The following is a 27,511-nucleotide window of genomic DNA, read 5'->3' as shown; positions in this document are numbered from 1 at the left end:
TTTTTGAGGGCCGAATGTAGTCCACAAACCTCGAAGTGTGGGGCCTTGTGAGAGAGGCTGGGGCCGTGCCTGGGGATGTCCTTGACCACATTGGATAAGAGGATCATTTTCTAATGGGTTGGAAAGAAGACCGAGAACCATTTCCCTTCTGTTGATCTATTTTGTTGCCTTCTTTGAACAGTCATCAGGTGGCTGCTCTGTGGCTGGCCCTGTGCTAGGCACTGCGGGTCCAGAGATGAAAATAATGTGCTTCCTGCTCCCCAGGAGCCGTCTGCCGGGGGGAGACAGGCAAAAGGATAAAGAGAGGCAACGCTGTATGACACACGTTTCAGCAGATGAGAGGCAGGGCTGGGACGGAGGAGGAGGAGAATTCTGCTCAGCAAGCAAGTGAAGGCTTCACAGAGCAGGGGGAGTTTGATCTGGATCTAGAGTGAGTGGGAGTTTTCAGGAGGAGCAGGACATTTTAGACACTGTTTGATACAGAGGGTAGGTGAACAGTTGGCTGGAAATGACATGGAAGTAGTGGCCAGGAGCCTCGGTTTGACCAGGGAGCCCCTGTGCAAGGGGAGCCATCGAGGGGTTTTCAGGGCAGTAGGGGAGGTGGTTTATTCTGCAGAATGTGGACTGGAGGAGTGTCCGGAGGTAGAGAGACCAGCTAGGAGGGTGGCGTAAGAGTCTGGGTGATGGCTTTTGGGGCCTGAACCTAGGAAGTGGCTATGGGTTTGGAGAGAAGTGAATGGACTGAAAAGATAATCAGAAGGAAAACATGAGAAATGATGGAAAAAGATCGGTCAAGGTTTACCAAGATTTCTGATTTAGACAAGTAGAAGGATGGAGGGGGCTTGTACCTAAGTTAGAGGAAACGGGAGGTAGAGACAATTTAGGGCAGGAGATGAACTTGAGCTTCAAGGACCCATGAGGGAGCCAGGCAGCTTCGCTCCAGCGGGGCTTGGCAGTGGATATGAAGATGGACAGACCTGGAATTATTATCCTTGAGGACATAGCCACTTTAATGTAATTTACCTCCAAAAACAACAATGACAGTAACAACAGCATTGTAGAGAGCTTACTCTGTGCCAGGTATTTTTCTAAGTACTTTACATATATTAGCAATTAATCCTCCCAACAGTCCTTTGAGATAGGTACTATTACTATTCCCACTCTGAAATACAAAGAGGTTAATTGTTTTGGCCAAGGAGGTCCAGACAGAAAGTGGCAGCCCCAGGGCTGACTCAGCCTGTGTGTGTTTAAGATTTTAAATACTACGAGGATCCTGCTGACGAATACCGGGACCAGGAGGGTACGCTGCTGCCTCTCTGGAAGTTCCAAAGTGACAAAGCCAAGCGCCTGGCCGTCACCGCCCTCTGCTGGTGAGTACAGACATTGCAGAAAACCTGGAATCCCTGAGCCCCTGCTTGCGTGCCAAGCCCTGAGCAGGGCGCTTCTACCGCGCTTAATCACTTTGAAGGTGACGCGTAGCATTACGGAAAAAAGTGAGACTGGGATTCTTATGGGATCGTCCCAGGTCTCTAAGCTCAACAGTAGATGTCTACAGTGTAGTTAAGGCACCACTGTACATGGGAGAGCCATGTCCATTTCCTGGGCCAAGGGGTTCTTATTTCTTTTGCAGGAATCCGAAGTACAATGATCTGTTTGCTGTGGGACATGGCTCCTGTAAGTAATCTGGCTATTTGTTCATTTTCTCACTCAACCAGCAAACACGAAGTACCTACTCAGTGCAGGGCTCTTTGCCAGGTGTGAAAGATACAAAGATGACCAAGTCTAGCACCCTCAGGGTGCTCACAGTCTAATGGAGAAGACCCACTGTCATACTGGCAATTAGTGCTGGATGAAGGAATATGCCAAAATGAGCCTCGAAGGAGTTATTATGGTAAAGAAAGGGGGAGAGGGCTTCTGGCAGAGGGAGAAGCATATGCAAAGGTCTGGAGGCATGAGAGATATGGGAGGAAATGAAGCTGTAGAGGGGGCCAGGGTTAGCCCCCAAAGGGCTTGGTAAGCCATTCCAGGAAGCTTGGACCTTCTCCGGAGGGGAAAATACTGAAGGAATTTTTTTTTTTTTTTTTTTTTTTTTGCGGTACGCGGGCCTCTCACTGTCGTGGCCTCTCCCGTTACGGAGCACAGGCTCCAGACGTGCAGGCTCAGTGGCCATGGCTCATGAGCCCAGCCACTCCACAGCATGTGGGATCTTCCCGGACCGGGCACGAACCCATGTCCCCTGCATCGGCAGGCAGACTCTCAACCACTGCGCCACCAGGGAAGCCCCTGAAGGAATTTGAGAAGGGCTGGGACACAACCACTGCAGCGGGGATTTGCAGGCGTGAGACTGGAGGCTGGAGACCAGCTAGGAGACTGGGGAGGCATCCCAAGGAGAGATGGCAGGATCTGAACCACCAGCGTGGAGTGGAGATGGAGAAGTAGATTTGAGAAGGATGAGAAGGTAGACTGGACCAGACCTGGGGAGGGATTTGGTGGTGAGGCCTGAAGGAGGAGACTTTCCTGAGCAGGCCCTGGAGCAGGCAGGGTGGGGAAGGGGGGCAAGCGCTTGATGTTCATCACTGGCCCCGAACCCTGGGAGACCACCGCCTTCCGGGATGCTCCCGTCCCCGCCAGTTTCCATCACCCCACAGCAGGAGGCAGTGCTGTGGAAACCGTGTGGCACTTTGCTTTCCCTTCGTGTTCCCTGGTCCCTGCAGAAGCCCCTACCTCTGCACTGGCCTGGGCGTTCCCTCTTCCTAACGGGAGAGGGCCCCATACTTCGCGTTAGCCGCAGCTCCCTAGGCGAACAACATGTTTTCTGGCTAGGAGGATTAGCTTCTGCGAACAGAAAAACCTTCCCATTCTCCAAGCTGCTGCTGGCTGGCAGGCATACAAGCTCCTGGTCTCTGCCCCTCAGACCGCCTGTCCGCCCAGCCCATTCTTTGACCGGTGTCGGGAGGGAGGGGAGGGCCAGGAGGAGTGGGTGTTTGTCATTCCTCTCAGGGAGAAGCCCTTGGAGCTGCGCCCAGTCTCATGGTCTGGGCCGCCTTTGAGGATGCCCTAAATGCCCGCTTTGTGTCCCCACTCCTGAGGATGGGCTACTGCCAAGAGGGAAGCGCCCACCCCCTCTGGCAGGGAACTAGCACATTCCTCCCCCTCTGCTGCAGCTACTGGGCCGGGAACAGGGCAGGGGGCTGAGCAGGCCCTCCCAGGAGTGGGTGTGGACCTCTCTCTGAGGCTGATCAGCCCAGGCTCTCTGCCCAGGACTGAGGTAGGGACGTGGGGTGCTCCCCAGCAGGTGGGAGGAGAAACTGCTTCAGCTCTAGCCCTATCCTCCTCTCGCCGAGGGCCAGGAGGGGCGTCAGCTGGTTGGGGTCATATAGAGGTTGTCCATGGGGGCAGCCCTAGCCAGGAGCGGTGGAGAAGAATAACCCACCCCACAGGAATCGATGGCCCCAAGCCCAGCAGGCCCAGAGGCCTCCTCTGGGCAGGCACACACCCAGGAAGGGTCTCTTTGTTCTTTGTTGGCCACATCCACGTGCCTAGAGGGCACTGCTATCAGCTGCAGACCTTCTGGCTGGAGGGTCACTTCCCAGTGGTGTGACCTGGGGCCAGAAGCTGCTCTCAGCCTTGGTGTTTTCACTGGTGACCTGGAGAGGCTGACACCTGCCGGCCCTTTGTCCCAGGGCCGTCATGAGACATGCGTGGAAGAAAAGCAGCAAACGTGCCCCATGAGCTGTAGGAACCACTCGCACATAAAGGACAACCATTGCTGACTTGTCTGGCATTCTGTCTCCTAGCTTTCCTACAGGACCCTCCGGGGCCCTGAGCAGAGAGCGGGGGCTATAGGGACAGAGGGGTATCAGACAAGGCCCCTACCTCTTCTCTTAGAGAGCTGGGCCCGGCAGTGGCGGCGGCGGTGGTATTTGCTGTCACTGGTATGGGAGCTGTTGAGCAGTTTTCCAACGGGCATCTATTCTCCAGAGCCTTGTACGTGTCAGCATCAATCTGCAGAGGCCTGAGCAGAGCCAGGCTGGGCTGGAATGCAGATGGGCCCCTGCATTCACTCCTGGGGTCGCTCCTGGGAGTCCCATGCTTTCAAGTGCCCAGGTGCCTCCCTGGAAGAAAGAGGGGCAAAGCTGAGGCAGGCAAAAGGCACCCTAGTTACTGGACGGGGTCATTGTGAGGGGCAGCTGGCTCACCAGCATCCGTCACACTGTCTTTGGGAATTCCCAGCAGCCAACCTCCCATTATCAGACTCGGCCTCCTGTGGCCAGACTCTAAAGTGAGAATTTGAGTTTGTTGTTGGGTTTGACCCTGATGAGCTCAGCCCAGGGCTCCTTTTGCCTGGAATTCCCAGATGTTGATTCTCTGACCCAGCCAAATAAGACTTGGGCAGGGGTAGGCATGCACCCTAGGAAGGACTGGGGCCAAGGCTGGTCGTCTGGAGCCAGGCCAGGAGCAAGCAGGTGAGGAAAAGAGCCCGGGCAATTACCTGCAACAGCACAGAAGCGATCACACCCGCCTCCCCTCGTGGCTGCTGGGTACCAGATGGTGGACATGTCAGGCTGCATATAGGGCAGAGACTGGGGTGCCCTCTAGGACCAGGCTCCATGTCTCAGCAGAGTGAAGAAAGGCTGTCAGCAGGTGAAAGCAGATGGAGGAACACTGGAAGGCAAAGGAGGTAGTCTAGGAAGAGTTGGCCCACGGGGCAAAGCTGGGGTGCAATTATATCAGCCTGCTGCACTGAAGGGGTGCTTTCCCGCCCATTAGGCAGTTCACAGCAGGGAGATGGGGACTCCTCGTGATCTGCTGGGCAGGGATGGTGGAACAGATCCTAGACACTGTGTGGTCCTGACCGGCTATCACACAGGAGACGGGGAGGAAGCCTCCCAGCAGGACACATCTTAGAAAGGCAGAAGAACCAGCTGTCCCTCAGCCCAGCCTCTGAGGGACAGCACCCTCAAAAGGGGCCAGAGTCAGGCCCTGAGTCCCAGCGCTAAACCCATTCCCACTCTGCCCCACCACCTCCTGGCCGGTCCGTCAGCCTGCCCAGGCCAGGGATGCCCTTGTAGGGATTTAAATCTTTCCTGATCATTTATTTGTCAGCTTCACTAATTAAGCAGTGTTAATTTCATTTACTGAAAATGGAAATTCATCCACCTCATTTCTCCCCGATCATCCTCCACACACAAAATCCATCACTCCACAGCTGCAGGCTGTGTAAAATTTACAGGACTAATTATGTTGTCAGGTATCTCTGTAAATACAGTCCATAAAGGCCACTGTGCTCACCGGGTTGTAGTGCAAGGGCATTCCCATTGTTAGTTTAATTACTGGTTAGTTACTTAGGTTCTCAAATGTTTGCCTCATTTTCCCTAAATCAAATTAAATGTCCGGCTTGATGTATTCTGCCTCCAAGGCTGTGCTCTTATTTCCCACACTGTTTAAATATGGTTTCTAATCAGGTGAGAGCTCTTGGAAAAGCCCAGCTACCTGGAAGGCTACCTGGAAGCCTGGCACCACGGTCTGTGGGCCACACTGGAGGTTTGGAGCACTCTAGCACTGATGTACTTTCTTGGGGGCAGCCTTGGGCCAGTCCCCTGCCTTTGGAGACTGAAAATCCTAACCCAAGGGGCATATCTGTTCCTGGAGTCCAAGATAGCAGGGCTGGGGTGTGGGAAACTGAGGGAGGGTTTCATTATTGTCATCAGAAGAGCTGGGGATCATTGCCTCCATCCCCCCAACTTCTAGAGCGATTGCTTCCAAACCACCCCAGAAAAAGGTACCATCTGCGGGGCTGTTGGGCTGCACCCCACAGGCCTGCAAGCCTGGTAACCGCCCAGCTGTGAGACCAAAGAAGGAGCCCAGAGAAAGTGACAGAGACACCCGCAACTTATTGGATAGGGAATCTTACAAGTCAGAAGCAAAAGGTCCTGGAGCAACACCCACACCATGTATGGCAGACTGCACACAGGACATGGCCACAATCCTTGCTGCTGGGGGAGAAGGAGGCTACCATTTATAGGGGAATTGGCATCAGGTTGGCTCATCAGTCGCCAGGGAAACCAGCAGCTAGGGCAGGGGGCAAGCACATAGGTAGTTACTGATTAAGTCCTATGATTAAGAGAATTAGATGGTCATGTGAGTAAGGTGTGGGTGAAGCAGGGACTGGTTGATCAGGGGATGCGCAGAGAGCAAGAGAACAGCCATCCTCAGTGGCCTCTCCCTCTGATTCCTAAAAGTAGAGTTTGGGTCAACCTCCCCTGAAAGCCTACTGTATTAGTTTCCTATCGTTGAAGTAACAAATTACCGTGAACACGATGGCTTAAAACAACACAAATTTATTATCTTACAGTTCTGGAGGTCAGAGATCTAAACTGGGTTTTGCTGAGCAAAAATCAGGTGTCAGCAGGACTTCATTCCTTTTGGAGGCTCTAGGGGACCATCCACTTCCCTGACTTTCCCAGTTTCGAGGCTGCCCATATTCCGTGACTTGTGTCCTCCTTCCAGCTAGCAATTGCATCATTGTGATATCTGCTTCTGTTGTCACACCTCCTTCTCTGACTCTCCTGCCTCTTTCCTTCCCTTATAAGGACCCCTGTGATTACACTGGGTCCACCCGGATAATCCAGGATAATCTCCCCATCTCAAGGTCTTTAATTGAATCACATCTATAAAATCCCTTTTGCTGTGCAAAATAACATATTTATGGGCTCCGGAGATTAGGACATGGACATTTGTGGGGCATTATTCTGCCTACCACAGCCCCCTCCGAGTGCCTTTTTCATGCCTTAATAAGGGAGTCATTAAACAGCTGCTGCCTTAGAGTCAGCCCTGGGCTGGATTCGTTTGGGAGCCACAGGAAGAGAGGAGGAGGCCTGCTGACCGACACTGGCTTGGTATCCTTGTCTCTGCAGCTTGGCATCTACTTCCCTCTGACCACTGACCTGGCTTTAGCCAGATGCCCCAACATGCCCTCGGTCTGCCTTGCCCTCCCTGAATCCTGAGCAGAAGCCCAGGCTTCTCCTGACATCCAGAACTCTCCAGAGTGATCTAGAGCTCTTCCTTGTAGGGCAGGGGTAGAGCTGTGGGGCGGAGGCCCACACTAGTGATTGCCAGTCCAAGAAGGCATCCATCCATGCTCCTCACTGGGCACTACTCTGCTAGGGCCCTGGGAGAGGGAACTGAGGGCCGTGAGGGCTTTGGTCTATGGTGGAATTAAGCCACCGGTCCCCCGAGACCATGGCTTTCTGAGAACTGCCAGATCAGGCTCTATTAGGGAGTTGATTCTCCTCCCCCAGATCTCGTGGATCATTGAAGGTCAGAGTCAGGGAGGCCTTAGAGATTATCCAGCAGAGCAGGGTTAGCAGGAGGCAACTCTCTCACTGGAGAGAGTAAGCCTGCTGGGCCATGCCAGGGCATGCGCCCTCACTCCATCCTTTGGTGGCAGGCTAAGGAAAAGGCCTGCTCACAACCACCTGTAATAATGTGGTACAGGTAGAGGAGTTCCTGGGGGTAGTATGGGCACTCACAGAGGAGAGGTTGGACGGTCTACAAGGCTTCCTGGAGAAGGGCAAAAGTGCAAAGCGGAGCTAAGACCAGGCCAGCGGCCCTCTCCCCCTGTCTTGGAGTCACACACCACGTGGTTTCTTCTCCCCACCTCCCCTCCGCCCTCCCTCTGTCTTTCTCTCCCTTTCCCTTCCTCTATTCCTCTTTCCCTTTCACCCAGCCACACACACTCACTGAAATGCTATGGCCTAGAATAACCTGGAATTCCTTCACTGGCCCCAGACTTCAGGGCTCCTGCCTCTTTATGTAATGGAGTGTGGGATTGGGGGCTGCCATCTGTGTCACTGGGCCCTCCGGTCCTACTGCGGGGAGCCAGGTAGTCTGTGGGATTCAGGACAAAGTACCCCAGGGCCCAGGGTCCAAGGCTCTGTGAGTCTTGAGCCTGATGGGATTCTACCTCTCACTGGGAACTGACGCGCTGTAGGTGACCTTGATGCCAATGTCTTACTGGGACTGCTGGTGACCTGGCTGGCGGCATCATACTGGGAATGATGGCAGGCTGGGCGATGATGTCACTAGGACTGCTGGTAGCCTGAGCAACGATATCACATGGAGACCACTGGTGATCTGAGTAGTGATGTCATTTTAGGACTTTTAGAAGACAAGATGATGCTATTATGCTGGCACTGCTGCAGGTTAGGGAAGTGATGTCACATTGGGCACACTTAGAGAGTGGAACAGTGAGGTCTCATAGGGGGCTGGAGATGGGCATGAGAAGATCATAGAATAAGACAGAGTGGGGGCTTCCCTGGTGGCACAGTGGTTGAGAGTCCACCTGCCGATGCAGGGGACACGGGTTCGTGCCCCGGTCCGGGAAGATCCCACATGCCGCGGAGCGGCTGGGCCCGTGAGCCATGGCCGCTGAGCCTGCGCGTCTGGAGCCTGTGCTCCGCAATGGGGGAGGCCACAACAGTGAGAGGCCCGCGTACCACAAAAAAAGAAAGAGAGAGAGAATAAGACAGAGTGGAGAGGAAGCCCCAGCTGAATGAGAATTTTTCTCTGCTTTCCTGGTGAGGTTTGGCAGACAAAGCCCTGAACTGGAATTCAGGAAACACATGGTCTAGCCATGATTAGAAGCTATGATCCTTTTTTTTGGCTGCATTGGGTCTTCATTGCGGTGCGTGGGCTTCTCATTGCGGTGGCCTCTCTTGTTGCAGAGCACAGCCTCCAGGTGCATGGGCTTCAGTAGTTGCAGCACGTGGGCTCAGTAGTTCAGTAGTTGTGGCGCACGGGCTCAGTTGCTCCCCGGCATGTGGGATCTTCCCAGACCAGGGATCGAACCCGTGTCCCCTGCATTGGCAGGCAGATTCTTAACCACTGAGCCACCAGGGAAGTCCTGAGAAGCTGTGATCTTTATGTCGGGAGGGCTTGTTTGGTTGCAACTAGCAGAGACCCCTAGGGCCAGGTTAAGAACGGGAGACTTACTGTCAAGATGCATGTGACCTGGGAACGCAGGCAGGACCTCAGGCCTTTGTGTGGCTGGTTGCTCTCTGTGTCCCTGCCTCGTGAAATCCACACTTCTCTCTGCCAGAAGTTTCCTCTCGTCACGCCTGACTGCCCTGGCCCTTACTCATTCTCTAGTCCAGATTCTGGAAGGACTGGCTGTGCCAGTCACCCCACCACCCCAACAGGTCTGGTGCCCCCTTTTCCTCCTTTCTCCACCTCCATGTAAAGATCAGATTAGTGCCACTACCCTGAGCAGAGTAACTGCAGCGATAAATGGGCTATTGGGTGTGGCAAACACCAAGCAATGGGTCTAATGCACTAGGGGACATCATTCTCCCCTCTGGCCTCAGTTTACCCACCTATAAAATCCGGGGGCCATAGTTCAGTGTCTAGTCCCAGTGGTTCTGTGAGTGGGTCAGAGATGTCCTCACTGCAGAGTTACTAAGCCGACCTAGGGTTTCCAACCCTCCTTTCCTGGTTCCACTGGTCATGAAGGCTCTGTGCATGTGCAGAGGCATGGGGTGCTGGAAACGTGTCTAGAGAAAGTGAGTCATCACTGCTGTCCCTCAAGGGGCCAGATACCGTGGCACAGTGAGAGCAAGTGTGAGGTCAGGCCTGCCTTTGCCCCTTGGTGCCATAAGGAGAGCATCTGAGTCCTCAGCCTGAGCATCACTCACCCAGCCACCCGGCCTTTCATTCGCCCTCTGGCCCGCCCACTCCCACTCTGTCAGTCTTGCCCGACATCAAGGCCAGATTGGACATCAAGGGCATCTATAAGGGATGTGGGAACAGATGTATATGTATGACTGATTCACTCTGTTATAAAGCAGAAACTAAAAAAAAAAAAAAAAGGGGGCATCTATAGCTCACCTCTGGCCTGGCATTTAATACTTTGATTACCCAGCGAGGGCTTACCCATTCAGCCGCGGGGTCTGGCTCCCTGTCACCACACTAGGGGCCGCTGAGGGCAAGCCCACGTCTCCAGTGGGGTGTGTCTGTCCCTGCCAGGCTCAGCCCAGGGGGAAGCCCAGATCAGGTGCTCAGGATTTGGGTCATGAATTAAAAGAACAGCAAGTGACTGTCACACTGCCTGGTTCAAGCCCTTCGTGGTCTGGGTGGGAAAGACACTCCCCTCAGCCAACTGCAGATCTCTCCCTGAATTCAAGAGTCAGCCCTTGGGGCCCAGCCTGGAGCCCTACGGGGTGAGGTACTGCCAGCTCCCATCCCCCACCTCAAGGCCAGTCTTTGAGATGGTGCCGGGCACAGGGTGACCCAACCTGGCTTTCCTCACTTTCCCCAGAGCAGAAGCATTTTCCTTCCTGAACCACTGCGTGCCCTCCCCGTGGCTCAAGCTGGACCCTCGTACCTTCCACTCCAGGGGCAGCCCCCTCCTTGCACAGGAAGACTCCAGTGCAATTGATCAGGGGAGGGGTTCCTGACAGGAGTCCCAGAGCTGGTGGCAGTTAGCCACGGCAAGGGAAGGTGGGCTCCCCCACAGACAGCTGCGCTGGTGGACAGGCCTGCTGGCCTCAGCTTCCAGCTCTGCCCACCTAAGGCCAGCCTGGCTCCTGGCTGCTCCCTGCTCCCTAACCCTGGCTCCCAGGAAGCATCCGTTGTGCTTGCAGAGTGCCCAGGGTGAGGATACCTGCGACTTGGTCATAGCTGGGCTCATGCCCAGAGCCCAGGGAGCCCTGCCCAGACTGTCCCTGAGCCCAGCCCAGTCACCTGCTCCCTCAAGAAAGGGGCAGCCTTAGACACAAGACAGAGAGAATGACTCAGCAAAACTCACCAAGTTGGGGCTGCTTCCCTATTCTTCCCGCCCATGGGCTCCTCACTTCAGGACTGGCCAGTCTGGGAGGAGAGCCCAGGCCTGCAGTGGCCAGGGGCAGAGGAGATAGCCCTGGGGGGGCGGCGGAGCTAAAAGGCTGCCTTAGCATAGGGCCTCCAAGACAGGGGGCTGCTCTAGACTTCCACCTCTCCAGCTCTGGCTCTTCTGAGCTTGGGAAGGGTCCTGGGCTGGTGGCGGGAGAGCGGGAATGGAGGGCTGGGACTGTATTCCATTCAGTGACTGCGTTATCAGGATGGGCGCCAAGCGTGCGGAGAATGAAGGAGTGTGGGAGGCGTTCCCTTGCCATGGGGCGGGCTGGGAGGAGGGCGTCTGCTGAGCAGTCCACTGTTGATCACCGAAGGCTGTGCCCAGGCCAGAGGGATAGCACGGTGGCCTATGGAAGCCTGACTGGCTGGCCTGGGACCTTTCGAATCTAGGAGCATGCTTAGAGCTAGGGCTCAGGCTGCAGCTGGGGACTGTGGGACCAGAGGGTCTGGGAAGATGCCCACAGGTGGCTAGTGTGGGACTCCTACAGGCAATTCCGTGTTAGTCCAGACTGAACCCCTGTCCTTGGCTGGGGATGAGGGGTACATGGCCGTTATCCCAGCACCTAAGGGCAGGAGATGGGCTGGGCATCTGAACCCTCTCTGAGGATACTGCTCCTTCCCAAGCCCACCCACATTCTTCACTTAACAACTCTTTGAGCCTGCAGCCCCCCCTTTCCTGTACCCCAGGGAGACTAAGGAGAATGACTGTCCGTCCCTCAGATATGCCCGGTCACCTTATCTGTTGGATCCTCTCGTGAACCCTGAGAAGGGGGTGGGTCAAGTCACATGATTCTGTCTCATGGACAGAGAAGATGAAGCCCCAAGAGGTCTCCCACGTTCTCTGTCAGAGGCAGAACAGGGCAGGGCTTGTCCACCCTGTAAGGGAGGGGCCGGGGCTTCCCCAGCAGGGACTGTCCAGTCACCGCCACCTTCTTCCCTGCGGCAGATGACTTCATGAAGCAGGGCCGGGGCATGCTGCTGTTCTACAGCTTGAAGAACCCCAGCTTCCCCGAATACATCTTCAGCAGCGAGAGCGGCATCCTGTGTCTGGACGTGCACGTGGACCACCCCTACCTAGTGTTGGTGGGCCACTACGACGGCAACGTGGCCATTTACAACCTCAAGAAGCCCTCCTCCCAGCCCTCCTTTCGCAGCTCAGCCAAGTCCAAGCACACAGACCCCGTGTGGCAGGTCAGCCTTGGACCAGGGTGGGAGAAGTGGGTGGGACTGAGTAGCGTGTGGGCCTGGGAGCCACCGGACGAGGGGCCTTGGGGAGGAGAGGGCCACAGGCAGGGGCATGGGGATGACAGCTACCAGCTTAGAGACCAAGGAGCTGGGTGTGAGAAGGGGCAGAGAAGGGCAGAGGGGAGGCATCAGGAGGCAAGAGGGTTTGTGGTAAGAGCTGCGGTCCGCTGCCTCAGAGCTCCCATCAAGCAGGGCCCATCTGTCTGCTAAGGATCTCGGATCTCTTAGGTGTAGTGGTCAGTGACTCAGAGCCCATGGTGGGAAGCCCCCAGGGCCTGATGGGCCTCTGCTGAGTGTGTCAAGGGCTCCAGGGGTCTATGATCTTCCTCAGCTCCCCACAGCGGCTCTCTTCTGCCATCTGGGCTAGATTTGGGGAACTACCAGATAGGAGTAGGCACTGCCCGTTCTCTGCCTTCTTGGTGGGGCTGTAAGGCCTGGTAGGTGACGTCTGTCCCTGAGGCTTCTGTGTAACAACCATCTTCTCCAGACAGGCAGAGAATGGGACCATTACCTAGTCACTGGGGCTAGATTTCACCCTGACTCTGCGTCTCCCATTTTATTGCGCTGGGAGTGGATTTCACAGTTTCATTCTCAGAGTCTCCTAGCTCTGGCTTTGCAGGCCCTTCCTCACTGTGTTTCAAAGGTCCCCCTCCTTCTGAGGCTGTGTACCCTCACCCCATGGGCAGGCCTGGGAGAATCTAAGCGTAGATTTCTGCCTCAAGTTGCCCAAGGCCTCTGGGCTCCTCAGGCAGTGCTGAGATCTGTCTTCTCACCTTCCTCTCCCCCTTGCCCTGACAGGGTCTGCAGGCGGGCTCTGCACCCCTGCCTGTCTGGCCCTGAGCTTTCTGAGTCATGTGGACACCCACCCCAGGCACTGGCTCTCAGCTCCCAGACAGGCCTGAGCAGAGGGAAGGCTGTCCAGGCACAGGGGATATTGTGGCCTCTCAGCTTCATCCTTTACCCAGAGCTGGGGCACCCCCTCCCCCTAAACACCCTCCCCACAGTTCTCGACCAAAGCAGGAGCCAGACTTGCAGCCTCAGGAGTTCTCTCCTCTGAAAAGCCCACCTCCCCATTCATTGGGTCCAGGCCCGCGGAAGTCTCCAGACACGGGACGGTGTCTGCAGAGACTTTAAAGCCCAGGGCGAGGAGAAAAGGCTCGCTTTGATCAAACTGAACAAGCACCAGCCCCAGCCCGGCTTTCCCAGCATGGGCAGACAGCCCAGGGCCAAGCACGGAGCATCTCCGGGTGGCCTGACTATCCTCCTCAAGCCCAGGAGAGGGCGAGGGGCCAAGGCCAGCTACCCTACTCCCACTCTGCTCTGTTCTCTGAATCAAATCGCAGGTTGGAGAGAGAAGTAGCGTGTGCAGGAGACACAGTTTCCCCTTCACTGGGCGGGTGCCAGGGACACTGGACGGGGTAGCCTTCTGTTCTCCCACCATCCTGTCAGGAAAACAGGGCTGCTGCCTTTGCAAAACCGAAGACTCAGAGTTCTTGGCTGGAATCAGAGCTTGCGACATGGGAGGGGCCTGCCTCTCACTCCTTTAATGACTTCCTGTTCTCTTCTTCCGCTCTCTTTCCCTCCCTGCTTCCTCATTCATCCATTCATTCATCAGCTCCTGCCTGTTCTCTCCTCTGGGAGCTGAGGATGCTCAGGGCTTGGTGTCTGGATACGGCAGCCACAGCTGAGCAGGATGTGGAGTGTGCTAAGGAGGGCTCATGAGGGCGCTGAGGTTTGTCCAGATTGTCTGGGATGGGGACCAGGGGCCAGAGGGCCAGGGAGGCCTTCCTAAAGGAAGCAACACCTAAGCTGAATCGTGAAGAATGAGGAAGTATTCGTTAGATGAAGAAGGGTACAAAGGGGTCACGCGTGCACCAGAAAGACACGGGCATCAAGCAGAGGGGCCTGCTGGGCAACAACACACCGCACGGAGCTCAGTGTCAGGGACTCCTGAGAAACGTACGGGAGCTCAGTCGTGAGTGTGCTTCTCTAGCAAGTAGGAAGCTTGGACTTTGCATGTTAATGGTCTCAAATGAAGTGTCAGTACAGAAGCCCGATGTATTAATAAGACGAGAGTGGGGCTGCTCTGGTAGGGTCAGGGTCCTGATTGCTTGAGGGTCCCCTGTTATCACTCCCCACATCCCCTGAGCTACTTTCACAAGGCTCCTAAGAGTTTGTCCCAGCAGAGTTTGAAAATCACTGCCCAACCATCAGAGGGTTTGGGGCAAAGAAGTCCCACAGTCAGGTAGTGTCTTGGAGATGTCCTCTGGCCACAGCATGAGAGATCTTGAAGCCTGAGCTACAACAGGGGCAGTGGAGATAAAAACGAGGAGGTAGGGTTGAGAGCTGTCGAGGCAGTAAAATCAAGAGCAGGAAACGACTGATTGGATATGGGGAAAAGGAAAAATTGGTGACGGTGCCTGGGACTCCGGCTTGGGGGACCCAGTAGGAAACCCATGGATTTCTGGCCAGAAGTTAATATAAGAAACCAGAGGAGGAGATGTCCTACAGGCAGTTGGCTGTATATCCTGGAGCTTGAAGAAGAGCCAGGCTGACGAATGAGGTGTCAGAGACATCAGAGTCTAAGTCCTTCTCAACGGGACTGTGTCTTGGGAGGAACGAGATAGGTTGTTTTAGATCTCAAATGCCAGGGTGGGGGCAGAAGGACTTTGTTCTGTTGGCAGCGGGGAGCCATGGAAGGTTTTGGAGCCAGGGAGAGAACTGTTTGTCCGAAGGAGGCTGGGTTCCTGTTCCATGGCACAGGCTTCCTCCCAGGGGAGCCCATCTGGGTAGTGCAGCCCTGTTCAGGCCCCGCTGTGAAGCCTCAGCCACAACACTCTGCAGGGTGTGTGTGTGTGTATTCTGTGCTACACCGGGGAAGGGAAGGGGGCAGGAAGGATATGAGCAGACCCCTGGGGTCAAACATGCCTGCCCTAATCAGATAAGGCAAAAGAGAAGGAGTCGGTGAAACAGGCCTCCGTCTCCTCCCTACCACCTGCTTCCTGGGCATTCATGCATTCTCTTAACCCCACTTCCACCTGCCCCCTCTTGGCCCTCTTTATTCCTACCCTCCCACCTCGACCCCAGGAGCACGTGTGTGACTGGAACACACGCGCGCGCGCGCACACACACACACACACACACACACACACACACACACGTACATGGCTCATTTGCATATACACACACACCACCCCCCAACTGGGCATCAGGCTGCTAAGTGGGGTGTGAAATACAATTTCCGTGCACGCTGGGGGCCGCTCATTAAACACTTCCCTTGGCAGCTCCCTCGCGCCTCTTACAGCCTGGCCTTTGACACCCCCTGTCCCCTCCCCCCTTTAAAGGGACTCCCTTTACACAGAAGAGGAAGCGGTCTCAGCATCAGGGCTGCTCTGACTTGTGCCTCACAAGCTCTGTGGTGTTCTAGGCCCCCCAGTGAAAGCACAAAAGAGCAGCCTGCCCAGACAGATCCAGGCAGGACTGGGTCTGCCCTCCTGCAGCTCTGACCAGCCAGGCCTGGGGCGTGGCCCTGGAAGAGCAATCCCCTCCCCGCTACACACACCCCTCAAGGACCAGGTGACAACTGTGGTTACAGGCAGCAGCCCTGGGTTCCTGTCCTCCCTCACTGGGCCTCTCCTTGTGACAGGGAGAAGGAACAGTGGCCCCAGCACAGGAGGCCTGGAGGGAACTGGAGGGTAGGAAGATCTGGGCACCCAGCCCTGCCCCAGCTCTCCCGGACATGGCTTGGCCAGGCCTCCACATCTGGCAACAGAAACTTGAGCCTCAAGCGTGTCATCTTCATAAGACAACAGCTCTGTCTCCCACACTTTCGCATATGTTTGCTTCCAGCCCAGAGAAGATGGGTGGGGCGGGATTATTAACCCCAATTTGCAGATGGAGAAATGCAGCTCACATCTGAGATCTGGGAGCAAGATTCTGGAAGCAGGGGCTAGTGGTGAAGTGAAGTTGGGAACAGAAGAGAGCCGCCTAGAGGAAGGCCAAGCCTGGATGGGGAGGGTGGTGGAGGGAGGCTGTTCCTCCCCACCGCCCAAGGAAGCAGGAAAAAGCCCCCCAAGAGCCTTGCCACCCTGATTCCTAGCATGATGGTCATACTGAGGATATTAGCTAATAATATTTATTGAACACTTCATATTTGCAATGTTCTGACCTAAGGGCTTCACATTCATTGTTTCATTTATTCCTTACAACAAGCCCATGCTATTATGGTTCCTGTTTTGTAAATGAGGAAGCTGGTTGATGGGCTCTGTCCTTCCCAGGCCCTGTAAGGAGGTCAAACCCAGAGCCACTGCCTTCTTACAACTGGGCTGCTAAAACTCAACCCAGGGAGGAACCGGGCACCTCCAGTGCTGAGCCCGGACACTGGGCAGTGCCCCGTCTGGCCTGTTGCCTCAGGATGCTCAGGGAGAGAGGAAGGAGTGGAAGGAAGGAGGGTGGGGAAATCAGGGGACTCTGGGATATGGGCTCCCAGAAGTGGCTTCTGGACCTCAGATGGGTTCTTGAGGGCCCTAACCCAACACCCTAGAGCTCACAGTTTGGGATGTTTCAGGTCAAGTGGCAGAAGGATGACATGGACCACAACCTTAACTTCTTCTCTGTATCATCTGATGGCAGGATCGTGTCTTGGACGCTCGTGAAGGTGCCTGTTTCCCAGAAAGGGCCATGCAGGGGTGGAGATAGGGAGTGGGGGGAGATGAATGACAGAGGGACCCCCAACCTTGCCGGTCCAGCCCCACCCATGTGCTTCCCCCTCCCTGTGTGACTGCAGAGCGAGCTGGTTCACACAGATGTCATCAAGCTGAAGGTGGAGGACAGCACGACCAAGGATGTCGAGGGCTTGCAGATACACACAGTGGGTAAGAGCCCCAGCCCCTCACATCCACGCCTGGCCATGTCACCCCAGCCCATGAGGTGTCTGGTCCTCCCTCTTTCTGCCGCACCGTGCCTCCACTTGTGCCTGACCGGAGGTGATGAGAAAGCCTGGCCCAGTGCACCCAGCCCTCGGCCATTTGCAGACCCCCGCTCCCCCCCGGTTTATGCAGATTGGGTTGTGTTATGCAGATCCATCCTTGTTTATGCAGATCAAGTCCCTGTTTACCCAGATCCTCTCCCTGTTTACTCAATTCCTCCCCTGTTTATGCAGACTATAACCCTGTTTGCACAGACCATATCCCTGTTTGCAGACCCTGTCCCTGTTTACCCTGACCCTGACCCTGACCCTGTTTGACTCAATCCCTGCCTTGTTTATCCAGGCCCCATTCCTGTCTGCAGAAGCCCTGGCCCGTTTGCAGAGTCCCAACTGCCCGGGACAAGCTGCAGGCCAGAGGCCCGGTTTCTGTTTGCCTGGCTGGCCCCAGCCCTCCCTCACAAGCACCAGGGCTCAGGCCATCCTGGGTAGAGGAGGTGCTGGGAGCCTCCCTCCCAGAACTGGCCTCAAACTGTTCCCTCTTCTCCCAAGGCTGTGGCACTGCCTTTGACTTCCACAAAGAGATCGACTACCTGTTCCTAGTGGGCACAGAAGAGGGGAAAATCTACAAGGTGAGGCAGCACTGCCCTCAATGCCAGCTCCTTACAGGGACTCTTAGACCTGGGAGCTTATCGTTCTCAACAGACCCTATTCGGACAGATCTTAGGGCTCATCAGTTCTGGAAGGCTTCTTGTGGGAAGAGAACACATTTCTTGACCTGCTTGGGTGGTGGGAAGAGTGGCCGAGTGCAGGAAAGGGGATGGAGAATCTAGAGGGTGACTTTGGCCCAGCCCAGCATCCTTCCCTCTGGGTCCTGCTCCCTTCCTGGGAGTGGAGGAGGTAGAGCTGAGAGTGGAGGTTGGGGGGCTTGGAACATTCTGGGGAGACTTCCTGGAGGAGATCTGAACTTGAGCTGAGCTTCCAAGGCCAGGTAACAAGAAAATTTATCTCTGAATACCGGGTTCATCCCAGCTGGCAGCGGGATGGAACTTCAGGGCCAGTTTCTGCCAAGTCTCAGTGTTAGTAGGTGAACATCGTTCTGAACCTTCATCCACCCAGAAATAGCTCTGCCGCAATCTTTTCTTAGGCTCAGAGACTCAGAATGTTAATTACAGGCCGCCTCCCGGGAGCCCCTGAGGCCCAGGCAGAGCTGGTCTGAATGCAAAAGAGGTCCCCTCCCCCCATCCCCCCCCCCCAGTGGCCGTGCGGGAGAGAGGAAGAGGCTAGTTGGCCACTCAGTCTCCTGGAGGGAGAGTGTGAGGGGCCTGCTGGTCAGGGCAAGAAACCGAATGAGAAATCGTGAGATTAGGACTTGCTCCAGGCTCCGTACCTGCTCTCACCTGGGCAAGGTGGGACGTTTATCACTGCTGCAAGGCTTCTGTCCGTGCAGGTGGATCCAGCGCTCTGTCTGCCCGTCTGCAGGCCTTGGTCTGGACACAGGCGAGACACCACACCTCCCCCAGGGCCCCTTACACCTGCTCTGCCTGGGTTCAGGGAGGGAAGGCCTTTTCTGCCAGGCCTGGAATCCTCTGGGCAGACTTCCCTCACCCTCCAGGAAGACTCCCCTGCCCAGCCCCTTAAGCCCCTCCTTTCTCTCTGGTTGCTTTGAGGGTGAGAAATGCAGCCGAGAGCTTGGCCCCAGCTCAGCTGTGACAGTGATGTGGGGCGAGGACAGAAGAGGAATCTCAGGGCCTGACCCTCCAGGGCCCCCAGGGAAGTGGTGGCTGCTGACCTCTCTCACTCCTGAACCCCGCTTCCCTACCCTCACCGCAGTGCTCCAAATCCTACTCCAGCCAGTTCCTCAGCACCTATGACGCCCACAGCATGGCAGTGGATACTGTGTCCTGGAACCCCTACCACACCAAGGTCTTCATGTCCTGCAGCTCCGACTGGACTGTGAAGATCTGGGACCACACCATCAAGTGAGGGGCCTGCCCTCCCTCAGGCGCCACCCTGGGCTGGGGCCGGCGGGGCTCTGGCACCGTAAGCCCTCTGTGCCCTGAGCTTTCCACCCCTCCCCACTGCAGCACCCCGATGTTCATCTATGACCTAAATTCAGCCGTGGGCGACGTGGCCTGGGCCCCATACTCTTCCACCGTGTTTGCAGCAGTCACCACCAATGGGAGGGTGAGTGCCCCCTTCCTGACCCAGCTGACCCCCTACTGAAGGTAGGATGAGCTGTCTCAAGGTCTCCCTCCTGGAGAGCCCACGCCATGCCCAGGTCAGGTGGGGGAAGGCAGAACATAAGGACTGTGTATCCTCAAGGGCCAGGCCACCCAGGCCCCTGTCAAAAGAGGGATCATTCATCCCATGGGACCTAGAGGAGAGAGTGGGTCTGTTCACCTTGAAGGAGAGAGCACTCTGGGGGTTAAGGTGCCGTGAGGAGCAGTTATCCTCTCTGAGGGCCCTGGGGAGGGAGCTACAGGGTGGCAGGTGCCAACTTGATGTAGGGAAAAACTTCTGAGCCAGAGTTATCTGTGACTGAAATAGTGTCTAAAAGGCAGCAAGGTCCCCATCCCTGGGAGTGTGCAAGCTGAGTCTGAGAAGGGGCAGTGGAAGGGGGTCTATGCAATGATGAGAGCTGGTGAAAGCTCAGAAACAGTTTGTGAGAAAATTCTTATGCAGTACATTTTCCTTTTGGACTTTGATATAAACTGAGAAGCACCTACCAGAAAAGAATATAGTGATCAAGGCATCACCCTCGAGTCAGTCATCTATTTGCTGAACAAATGAGTAACCAAGGGTCAACTGTGGTTCCCAGCTCCGGGCCAGGGCCTGGTGATTCAGGTTCCTGCTGTCACAGAACTTACGTTCCAGTGAAGGGAAAGAGACAAAAGGAACAACAACAAAACCCCCAATAGTGTTAAGTGCTAGGCAGAGATTAAAAGAGGATGATGTATGGACACCAATGTTTGTAGCAACATTATTCATGACAGCCAAAAAGTAGAAACAACCCAAATGTCTGTCAACTGATGAATGGGTAAACAATAGGTGCTATATCCACAAGGAGTATTATTCAGTAATAACAAGGAATGAAGTATTGATGCATGCTATATCATGAATGAACCTTGAAAAATGCTTAGTTTAAGAAGCCAGTCACAAAAGACCAAACACTGTATGATTCCATTTATATAGGTCTAGAATAGGCAAATCTATAGGGACAAAGTTGATGTGTGGTTACCTAGGGCTAGAGGAGTTGGGAGAAAATGGGGAATGACTGGTAATAGGTATAAGGGTTCTTTTGGGGGTGATGAAAATGTCCTAAAATTGGTTGTGGTGATGGTTACATAACTGTGAATATACTAAAAAAGAGGAATTGTATACTTTAACGGGTAAATTTTATAGTATGTGAGTTATATCTTCACACAACTGTTATATCTTTAAAACGAGAGAGAGTGATGTAAAAGGAAAGGACTTGGTGGTCTCTTAGATAGAGTGGTCAGGGAAATCTTCTTTAAAGAGGTGACATTCAAGCTGAGAGCTGAGTCACAAGAAGGAGCCAGCCAGGTGAAGATGCAGGGATGCATTCCAGACAGAGGAACAGCTCGTGCAAATGCCCTGAAGGGAGAATTAGCTGGAAGGGTTTAAGAAACAGGCAGGTAGGGTGGCTGGGGTCTAGTAGGTGAAGGGGTGAGAGCCTGAGATGAGAACAGACAGTGCAGAATCCAGAGTAAGGACTCTGGATTTTATGTAGAGTGCCCAGGGAGACCATTGGAGGATTTTAGACTTTTTAAAGGTAAGTCTGGCTGCTGCATGAAGGATGGATGATAGAAGGGCAAGAGCTGAAGCAGGAAGACCGGTTAGGATGCTGCCACAGTCGTCTAGGCAAGAGTTGCTAATGGTTCGGACTTAGGATGCGGTAAAAATAAGATCAAACATTTTTTTTAAACAGTTTCATTTTATTTTATTTTATATTTATTTATTTGGTTGCACCCGGTCTTAGTTGCAGCAGGTGGCCTCCTTAGTTGCGGCTCGCCAGCTCCTTAGTTGTGGCATGCGAACTCTTCGTTGCGGCATGCATGTGGGATCTAGTTCCCTGACCAGGGATAGAACCTGGGCCCCCTGCATCGGGAGCGCAGAGTCTTATCCACTGTGCCGCCAGGGAAGTCCCTGTTGAGCACCTTTATGACATGCACTGTCTGAACACCTGACATATATTAGTTGGTAGAAAACCTGGCTCTGCCACTTACTGGCAAGTTAGCCTTAAGAGCCTCTTTCTCTTCATTTATAAAATGGGGATAATAACAGAACCTACCTTATAGAGTGGCTGTGAGGATTATAATTCGATGATGCAACCATGTAACATGCTTGCTCAGAGTCTAGTACATAGTAAGTGCTCCATAAATGGCAGCTGCTCTTAGTGTTAATTCTGCATAGACTTAAATTTTTTCCTAAACGTTTTATCCCCATTCCCTCAACCACAGGAAAAACAGAGACACAGATTGCCTCTCACACTGCCTAGGCTTCTGTCGACTTTCCCCAGAAAGTTCAGGGGCAGTTACTCTGAGGTGGGTGACAGGGGTCTCATTTCCCCGAGTGTGCTGACACCCACCTCTTCCCAGACCCACGTGTTTGACTTGTCCATCAACAAGTACGAAGCCATATGCAACCAGCCTGTGGTGGCCCAAAAGAACAAGCTCACCCACGTGCAGTTCAACCCCATCCACCCCATCATCATTGTGGGCGATGAACGTGGGCACGTCACCTGCCTCAAGCTCTCACCCAATTTGCGCAAGATGCCGAAGGTACGGTTTGGGGGAGTTCGGGCTGCCGTGAGAGAAAGTCTCCAGGATGGCAGGGGGTTGAGAGAAAGGGGAGGAGCCGGGGGTGGCCCCCAGGTTTCTGGCTTTGGAGACCCAGGGTAAGGGTGGTGTCATTGCCCAAGTGAGGAACACAGAAGAAGCAGGAGACAGATCAGTTCTGACATGCTGAATCTGAGTTACCTGTGGGGCCCCCAGGTGGAGACATCAGGTAAGCAGGTGACTACGAGGACCCGAAGCCTGGGGGAAGCACACGGGCATCATTGGTTTGTTTGGTGTCATGCAGGCAGGGGCTTGAGGCTTAGTTTCTGCTTCATTGGCTGGGCTTGCACAGGGCTTCTGAACTGGGAGCTCCGGGTCCACACGGGAAGTAGGAAATGAGTCATGAGGAGGGTAACTAGGTCAGCAGCTAGGCAGTCCTCCTTTTGAGCTCTGGTTCCTTTCTGGAATCTCTAATGATCCGGAGACCCTGCCCAGAGCCCAAGGGCCCTGAATACAGGCCACCGAGCCCAGAGCCATGACCTCAAAGTCTAGCTCTCAGAGTCCCAATTCAGACTTAAGAACCCAGGCCTTAGAATCCAGAGCCCAAAGGTCCAACTTAAAAATCCAGCGTCCAAAAACCTAGAGCCCAGTCCTGTCCATTTGGGTGCTAGGAGAGAAAACAGAATTTGCTTCCTGCCAGGTTCTGGGCCAGGATCAGGGCTGGGCCGGAGCTGGGCCATGTTGCCCTGATGACTGTACCCCCTGGTTGCAGTTTGAGGCATTTACTTGCAGTTTGAGGCAAGGGCAGCGGCCTCTTTCAATGGCTGACACCTGCCCCCCGGTGCCCCTACCAAGGTAGGGGCCACGGCACTAACCCTCTCGTGCCAGCCTGGCCTATTCCCCACCAGGGCCAGGGAGGCAAGGGCTGGGAGTTTGGCCGGGCCTGTAATTGTAGCCAGCTGGGGGAGGGGGTGGACTTGGCTATAAATACTCAGAAGGCTGCTGAGTGCCTGCAGCTGTGGCCCAGAGGCTGTGGTGGGCTGCGGGTGGGATGGGATGGGATGGGATGGGGGGCGGGGGTTGGGTGTGGTCTAAAACTCTTTGCTAAGCCCAGCTAGCTGGCCTCAAGGAGGGGGAAGAAGGCAGTACAATTTGTGGAACAGATAAAATCTGCTCTTAATTTAGTGAGGAGAGAAACCCAGGCTTGAGCTAGGAGAGCTGGACAGCCCCGTGGGAGGGGGGGTGGTGACCCCTTGGGGCTGGGGTATGACCCTCACACCTCGAAGGCAGTAGATCTGGGTGGGGGCCTGCCCCGCCCACTTTGACCCAGGGATGCAAGGATCTCCCACAGTCCCAACTCCTCTCAGAGCAAGGCTCAGCATCTATATCTCTGAGGACCTGAGGACACGGGTACCTGGGAATCAGAGGACCTGAGCAGGTGACAGCTGGGGGCTAGTTCTTGGGTGGATTGGCAGTTCCTGTGAAATCACCACCTGACTCTATCAGCAGCCAAGTGATTCGGGCCAAAGGAAGTCCTCTGGGCATCCCTACCGCCCCTCTCTGCAGGCTGCAGTCTCCCTGATCTTCCCAAAAGGGCTTGGCCACAGAGGCCCGACTTCCCAGCCCAAGGAGCTTCCCAGGACTGGTGTCAGAGCCCAACTTGTCAAAGGTCAAGGCCTGCTTTCCCCAACTACTGTATAGATAGAAACAGTTTGGGCAGAACTTGCCCAAAGTCATATAGGGAGTTAATGACAAAGCTGGAACTAAAAGCCAGATCTCCTGACTCCCAGGAGATGAGGTGAGGGCAAGAAGAGAACACGAGGTTAATTTGGGAGCGAGAGGGGGGTGAGAGAGAAAAAGACATCTTTGTCCTCTGCCTCAGGAATGTAGAGGTGAGCCGGGGAGTGGCAGAGGCACTGGGCCGCACGGGGAGGGGGAGACAGATTTGGGAACAGGCGCAGGGGTCACGCCAGGAGGAAATCTGAGTTCCACAGGGTGTCAGCAGCCAAGATGGGGCCAGGAAGGGGCCTGCTGGCCCTGCATTCTCCTCCCACCTCACAGTCCGGGCCAGATCCATGCTGGGCCCTCAGCAGGCAAGGCTGGGGCAGGTGCCAGTGAGCAGTGGGCACAGGTGGCTGAGAGGGCAGGGGCCCAGGCACAAAGGGAAGGCAGGAAATGGCAGCTGCCCCAGCCTAGCCCACACCGCACCGCCTGGACAGAAGGGAGGATGGCACTGGTGCTGGTCTGCCAGGGAGCTCTCAGGGCCTGAGTGACACATACCCCAGTGTCCCAGCTCTCTTTTTCTCAGGGCCCAGCTTACCAGCTAAAGGATTAGAGTGCCCTGTAGGCAGGGGTGAGGGGTCATAAATTCAGGACCCGCTCTTCTGAGGGTCAGTCCCAGCCAAGGACATCTGGAATCACACAGGATATCCCATCAGCCCTCCTGGGTCTCCTGACACCTGCCCCCACCCTGGGTATGTCTGACACAGCGGGCCTGGCCCCAAACGGTACCCCACTCCCAACGTGACCTCAAAGTGCTAGGTAACAGTACTAGGTGAGGGCACCTGTGGCTTTGTCCACACCCTTTTCCCTCCACAAACACACACCTCTTAGCTCCGTGTTAGGACTCAGCCAGGGACCTTCCTGTGGGAAGGGTGCTCCCAACAGGTAGAGGCCCTGGGCTACAGCTCTTCCTGGCTTCCCCCACTCCTCCCAGCCTAAGGATCCTATGTTGATCTGAGGTTCAGAAACAGCTGGATGTCTCCTGCAGGCCTCAGCTGGGCCCCTGCCACCCAACCTGGGATGGGGAAGGATCCTGGGGGGGTTGGGGGCGGCAAGCAGGGGTCCGGAACCTAACTGGGCAGGAGAGAGGCATGGCACAGCTGCCTAAGCTGGGCTCAGGAGGTGGTGCTGGGAAGTAGAGAGAGGTGGCCCATCCCTCACCATTCCTCCCCCATGTGTACTTCCCTTCTCCCCAGGAAAAGAAGGGCCAGGAAGTGCAGAAGGATCCAGCTGTGGAGATCGCAAAACTGGACAAACTGCTGAACCTGGTGAAGGAAGTAAAACCCAAGACCTAAGGGCCTGGCCCTAGGGCCTGGCCGATGTCTTGAACCCCGTACTTGTAGCACCTGACCCTGGTACCCCAGCCCAGCCTTAGCACCCAGTTATGTGTGTGACCGCACCCCTGATCAGGTCCCAGCACCTGCCCTTAGCACCCTGCTCCAGTCCTGGTCCCAGCACCTCACCCCAGGACTTGGCCCTCAACCACCATTACCCCCTCCTACTTTGCGCAAATAAACTTGTGTCTGGAAGCCCACCCACAACCTTTCATTTTGCTACAGCAAGGCCCCCAGGAAGAGGAGAAAATCTCAGGGTAGAGCCATAGTTCCATTTATTATCCAGCAAACAGTAGGAGGACCAGAGAAGGGGCCCAGCTTGGACACCCTCCCATTATTGCCATGGATTGCTTCCCCAACCTTGAGGGCCTGGAGGCGCTTGGCCTAGGGGGCGGTGGACCCAGCCCCGACCGCTGGGATGAAGCAGAGTCCAGATGGCCCTGGCCCTAGCACCAACTCATGAATCCCCCACCCCAGGCCTGTCTACCAAGGGCCAGCAGAGCCCCTCTTGGAGCCAGGCCGACCAGACTCTGGGCTGCTGGGTCCAGCTCCAGACAGGCTGGACTCTTGAGTTCTGGACCCCAGGCTGGCTGGACCCTGGGATCCCAATTCCAGGTTCCAAGTGGGGTGGACTTAAGTCCCAGACTCCGGGCTAGGCCAGGGGCCTTCAGGGCTGCAGCAGGTAGCTGCCTTCATGGCTGAGCTTCTGGGGTGGGGGCGCCTTCTCGGGACAAGGGCCAGGGCTGGAGTTGGGACTGGATTCGGAGAGGGAGTCGATGTTGGCAGAGCGGGAGTGGCAGGCCCAGCAGAGAATGACCCAGAGCAGCAGCAGCAAGAAGCCTACCAGGCCGTTGCAGATGATGGCGATGAGGGCCCCCTGGGAGATGGCTGCCCCCATGACGGGCCACACCCTCAGACAAGCACAGACTGAGAAGCTGCCTCAATGGCAAGGGCCATGCCGAGGCGGGACTCCGGTATAGCCGGCCTTCCAAGGAGGCTGTCCTGTCCACACACTCAATGATTCCCGGACAGTGAAGACGTCCGCCTGCAGTTCTGAGCCTGTGGGGGGTACAGAGCAAAGGCAAAGGGTGGTGAGGAGGAAGGGGTGGGGTTAGGCCTAGGAGGAGAGGCGTAGGGAAGACAGCCCGCTCCCACACCTCTGGCCTCCCGGCAGGCCTCATTACCCCACAGAGCCAACAGCTGGCTCTGGGCACCTGGATGGGGGTGTGGCTACTGTGGGGAAGCTGCACTAGGCAGCCTGTAACTCATTCTCCTTTTGACCAGTGGGCATGGCCTGGCCCTGCCCACTGAACATCCAGCCCTCAGAAGAACTGTGTGAGTGGGTGGGATTGAGGAAGCCCAAGGCCTTGAAGGATGGGCAGTGTAACCAGCTTCGGTGTGGCCTGGGCACCTCCCCCGACTCAGGACTCCAGCCAGCCAGCCCAGACCTCCAGAGGCACCAGCTCACACAGAGGGAACTTTGTGGAGGCCTGGCGGGCATGTGTGGGTCTGTGTTATCTAAGACAGTGTACCTAGGTGCACCTCTCTGTGAGACTGTCTCTCCAGGTCAGGTGCATGTGTCTGTGTGTCTGGCCCTTACTCTGTCCCTTGGTTCCCTTGCCTGGATCTGTGCCTCTGCCTCTGTATACCCACCTCCGTGTGTACCTGTCTGTCTCTCTGTAGCTCTCTTTATATCTGTCTGTCTCTGTGTCCCCATCTCTGAGTCTATAAGGGTCTCTCTTGTGTCTCGTTTCTCTCCCAGTCTATTTCTTTGTGTATCTCTGTATCAGTCTCTGTGTGTCTCTTTCTCCCTGTCTCTGTGTGTATGGGTCTCTTGTGTCTCCGTCTCTCTTTCTTCCCCGCTGTGTGTCTGTCTGTCCCCGTGGACGTGTCTCTATCCCCTCTCCGTGCGGTCTGTCTCTGTAGTTCTGTGCGTCTCTTGTGTGTGTCTTTGTGTCTGTCTCTCTTTCTCCCCGGCTGTGTCTCTGTGTCTCCGTGTGTGTCTACGTCTCTTCATCTCCGTCTCTGGTTTTCAACGCCCCCCATGCCCGTGGTGGGAGGGCCCCTCTTACCTGAGTTGAGCCCGGTGCGCGCCCGCGGGAGGGTCCGGGCAGCGGGATGCAGGGCGCCGACTGCTGCTCGGGAGCCTGCGGGCGGGGAGCAGCGGGAGGCGGGCAGGGGTGACGTCCCCTCCCCCCGACCCTCCCCCTCGGCAGCGCAGCCTCCGCCGGCCGCTCCCGCCGCGGCGCGACCGGGGCGGCCTCTGCCGCGGGCGGTCTGCGGCGAGCGGGGACCTCCTCCCACTGGGGCGGCGCCTCCTCCGCGGCCGAGGCCGCTCGCCTGCTCGCACGGCGGCGCTCGGGCGGCGGCGGCCGTCTGGGCGCGGGGTTCGGCTGGGCTCGGCTGCGTTCGGCTACGTTCGGCTGGGCTCGACTGGTCTCCCGGCTGGGCTCGGCCAGGCTCGGCCGGCAGCAAAAACAGGAAAGGAGTCCCGCCTTCTCGGAGGCCAGCGGCCGGCGGCCTGTCGGAGGAGG

The 27,511-nt window shown here is 55.8% G+C and overlaps 2 protein-coding genes across 3 annotated transcripts in view; one reads left to right on the top strand and one right to left on the bottom strand.

Moving 5' to 3' along the window:
• Positions 1-25,170, top strand: part of DNAI1 (dynein axonemal intermediate chain 1) — a 64,319-nt gene extending 39,149 nt beyond the window's left edge. For both annotated transcript variants that reach the window (XM_081238299.1, XM_081238298.1), the window contains 10 exons: positions 1,253-1,370; positions 1,631-1,674; positions 11,837-12,081; positions 16,703-16,792; positions 16,922-17,009; positions 17,612-17,691; positions 18,893-19,041; positions 19,147-19,246; positions 21,682-21,864; positions 24,840-25,170. In XM_081238299.1, coding sequence (XP_081094425.1) covers positions 1,253-1,370; positions 1,631-1,674; positions 11,837-12,081; positions 16,703-16,792; positions 16,922-17,009; positions 17,612-17,691; positions 18,893-19,041; positions 19,147-19,246; positions 21,682-21,864; positions 24,840-24,938 — 1,196 coding nt within the window. In that variant the 3' untranslated portion in view covers positions 24,939-25,170. The remainder of the gene's footprint in view (positions 1-1,252; positions 1,371-1,630; positions 1,675-11,836; positions 12,082-16,702; positions 16,793-16,921; positions 17,010-17,611; positions 17,692-18,892; positions 19,042-19,146; positions 19,247-21,681; positions 21,865-24,839) is intronic.
• A 71-nt stretch (positions 25,171-25,241) lies between these two features.
• ENHO (energy homeostasis associated) lies at positions 25,242-27,262 on the bottom strand. Its single transcript, XM_081237750.1, has 2 exons — positions 27,050-27,262; positions 25,242-26,036 (listed from the first exon to the last, which is right to left on the bottom strand). The coding sequence occupies exon 2, from the start codon at positions 25,873-25,875 to the stop codon at positions 25,645-25,647; it is 231 nt and encodes a 76-aa protein (XP_081093876.1). The 5' UTR covers positions 25,876-26,036; positions 27,050-27,262; the 3' UTR covers positions 25,242-25,644.
• Between the last annotated feature and the right edge of the window lie 249 nt (positions 27,263-27,511).

Source organism: Mesoplodon bidens (genome assembly GCF_964165515.1).
Source record: "Mesoplodon bidens genome assembly, chromosome: 6".
NCBI classification, from domain to species: domain Eukaryota; kingdom Metazoa; phylum Chordata; class Mammalia; order Artiodactyla; family Ziphiidae; genus Mesoplodon; species Mesoplodon bidens.
Note: the sequence above shows the minus strand (reverse complement) of the source record. Positions and strands in the feature narration are given on the sequence as shown.

Bases quoted from the DNA above. Each gene is read 5' to 3' on its own strand.
- ENHO (XM_081237750.1), bottom strand. From the start codon at position 25,875: ATGGGGGCAGCCATCTCCCAGGGGGCCCTCATCGCCATCATCTGCAAC.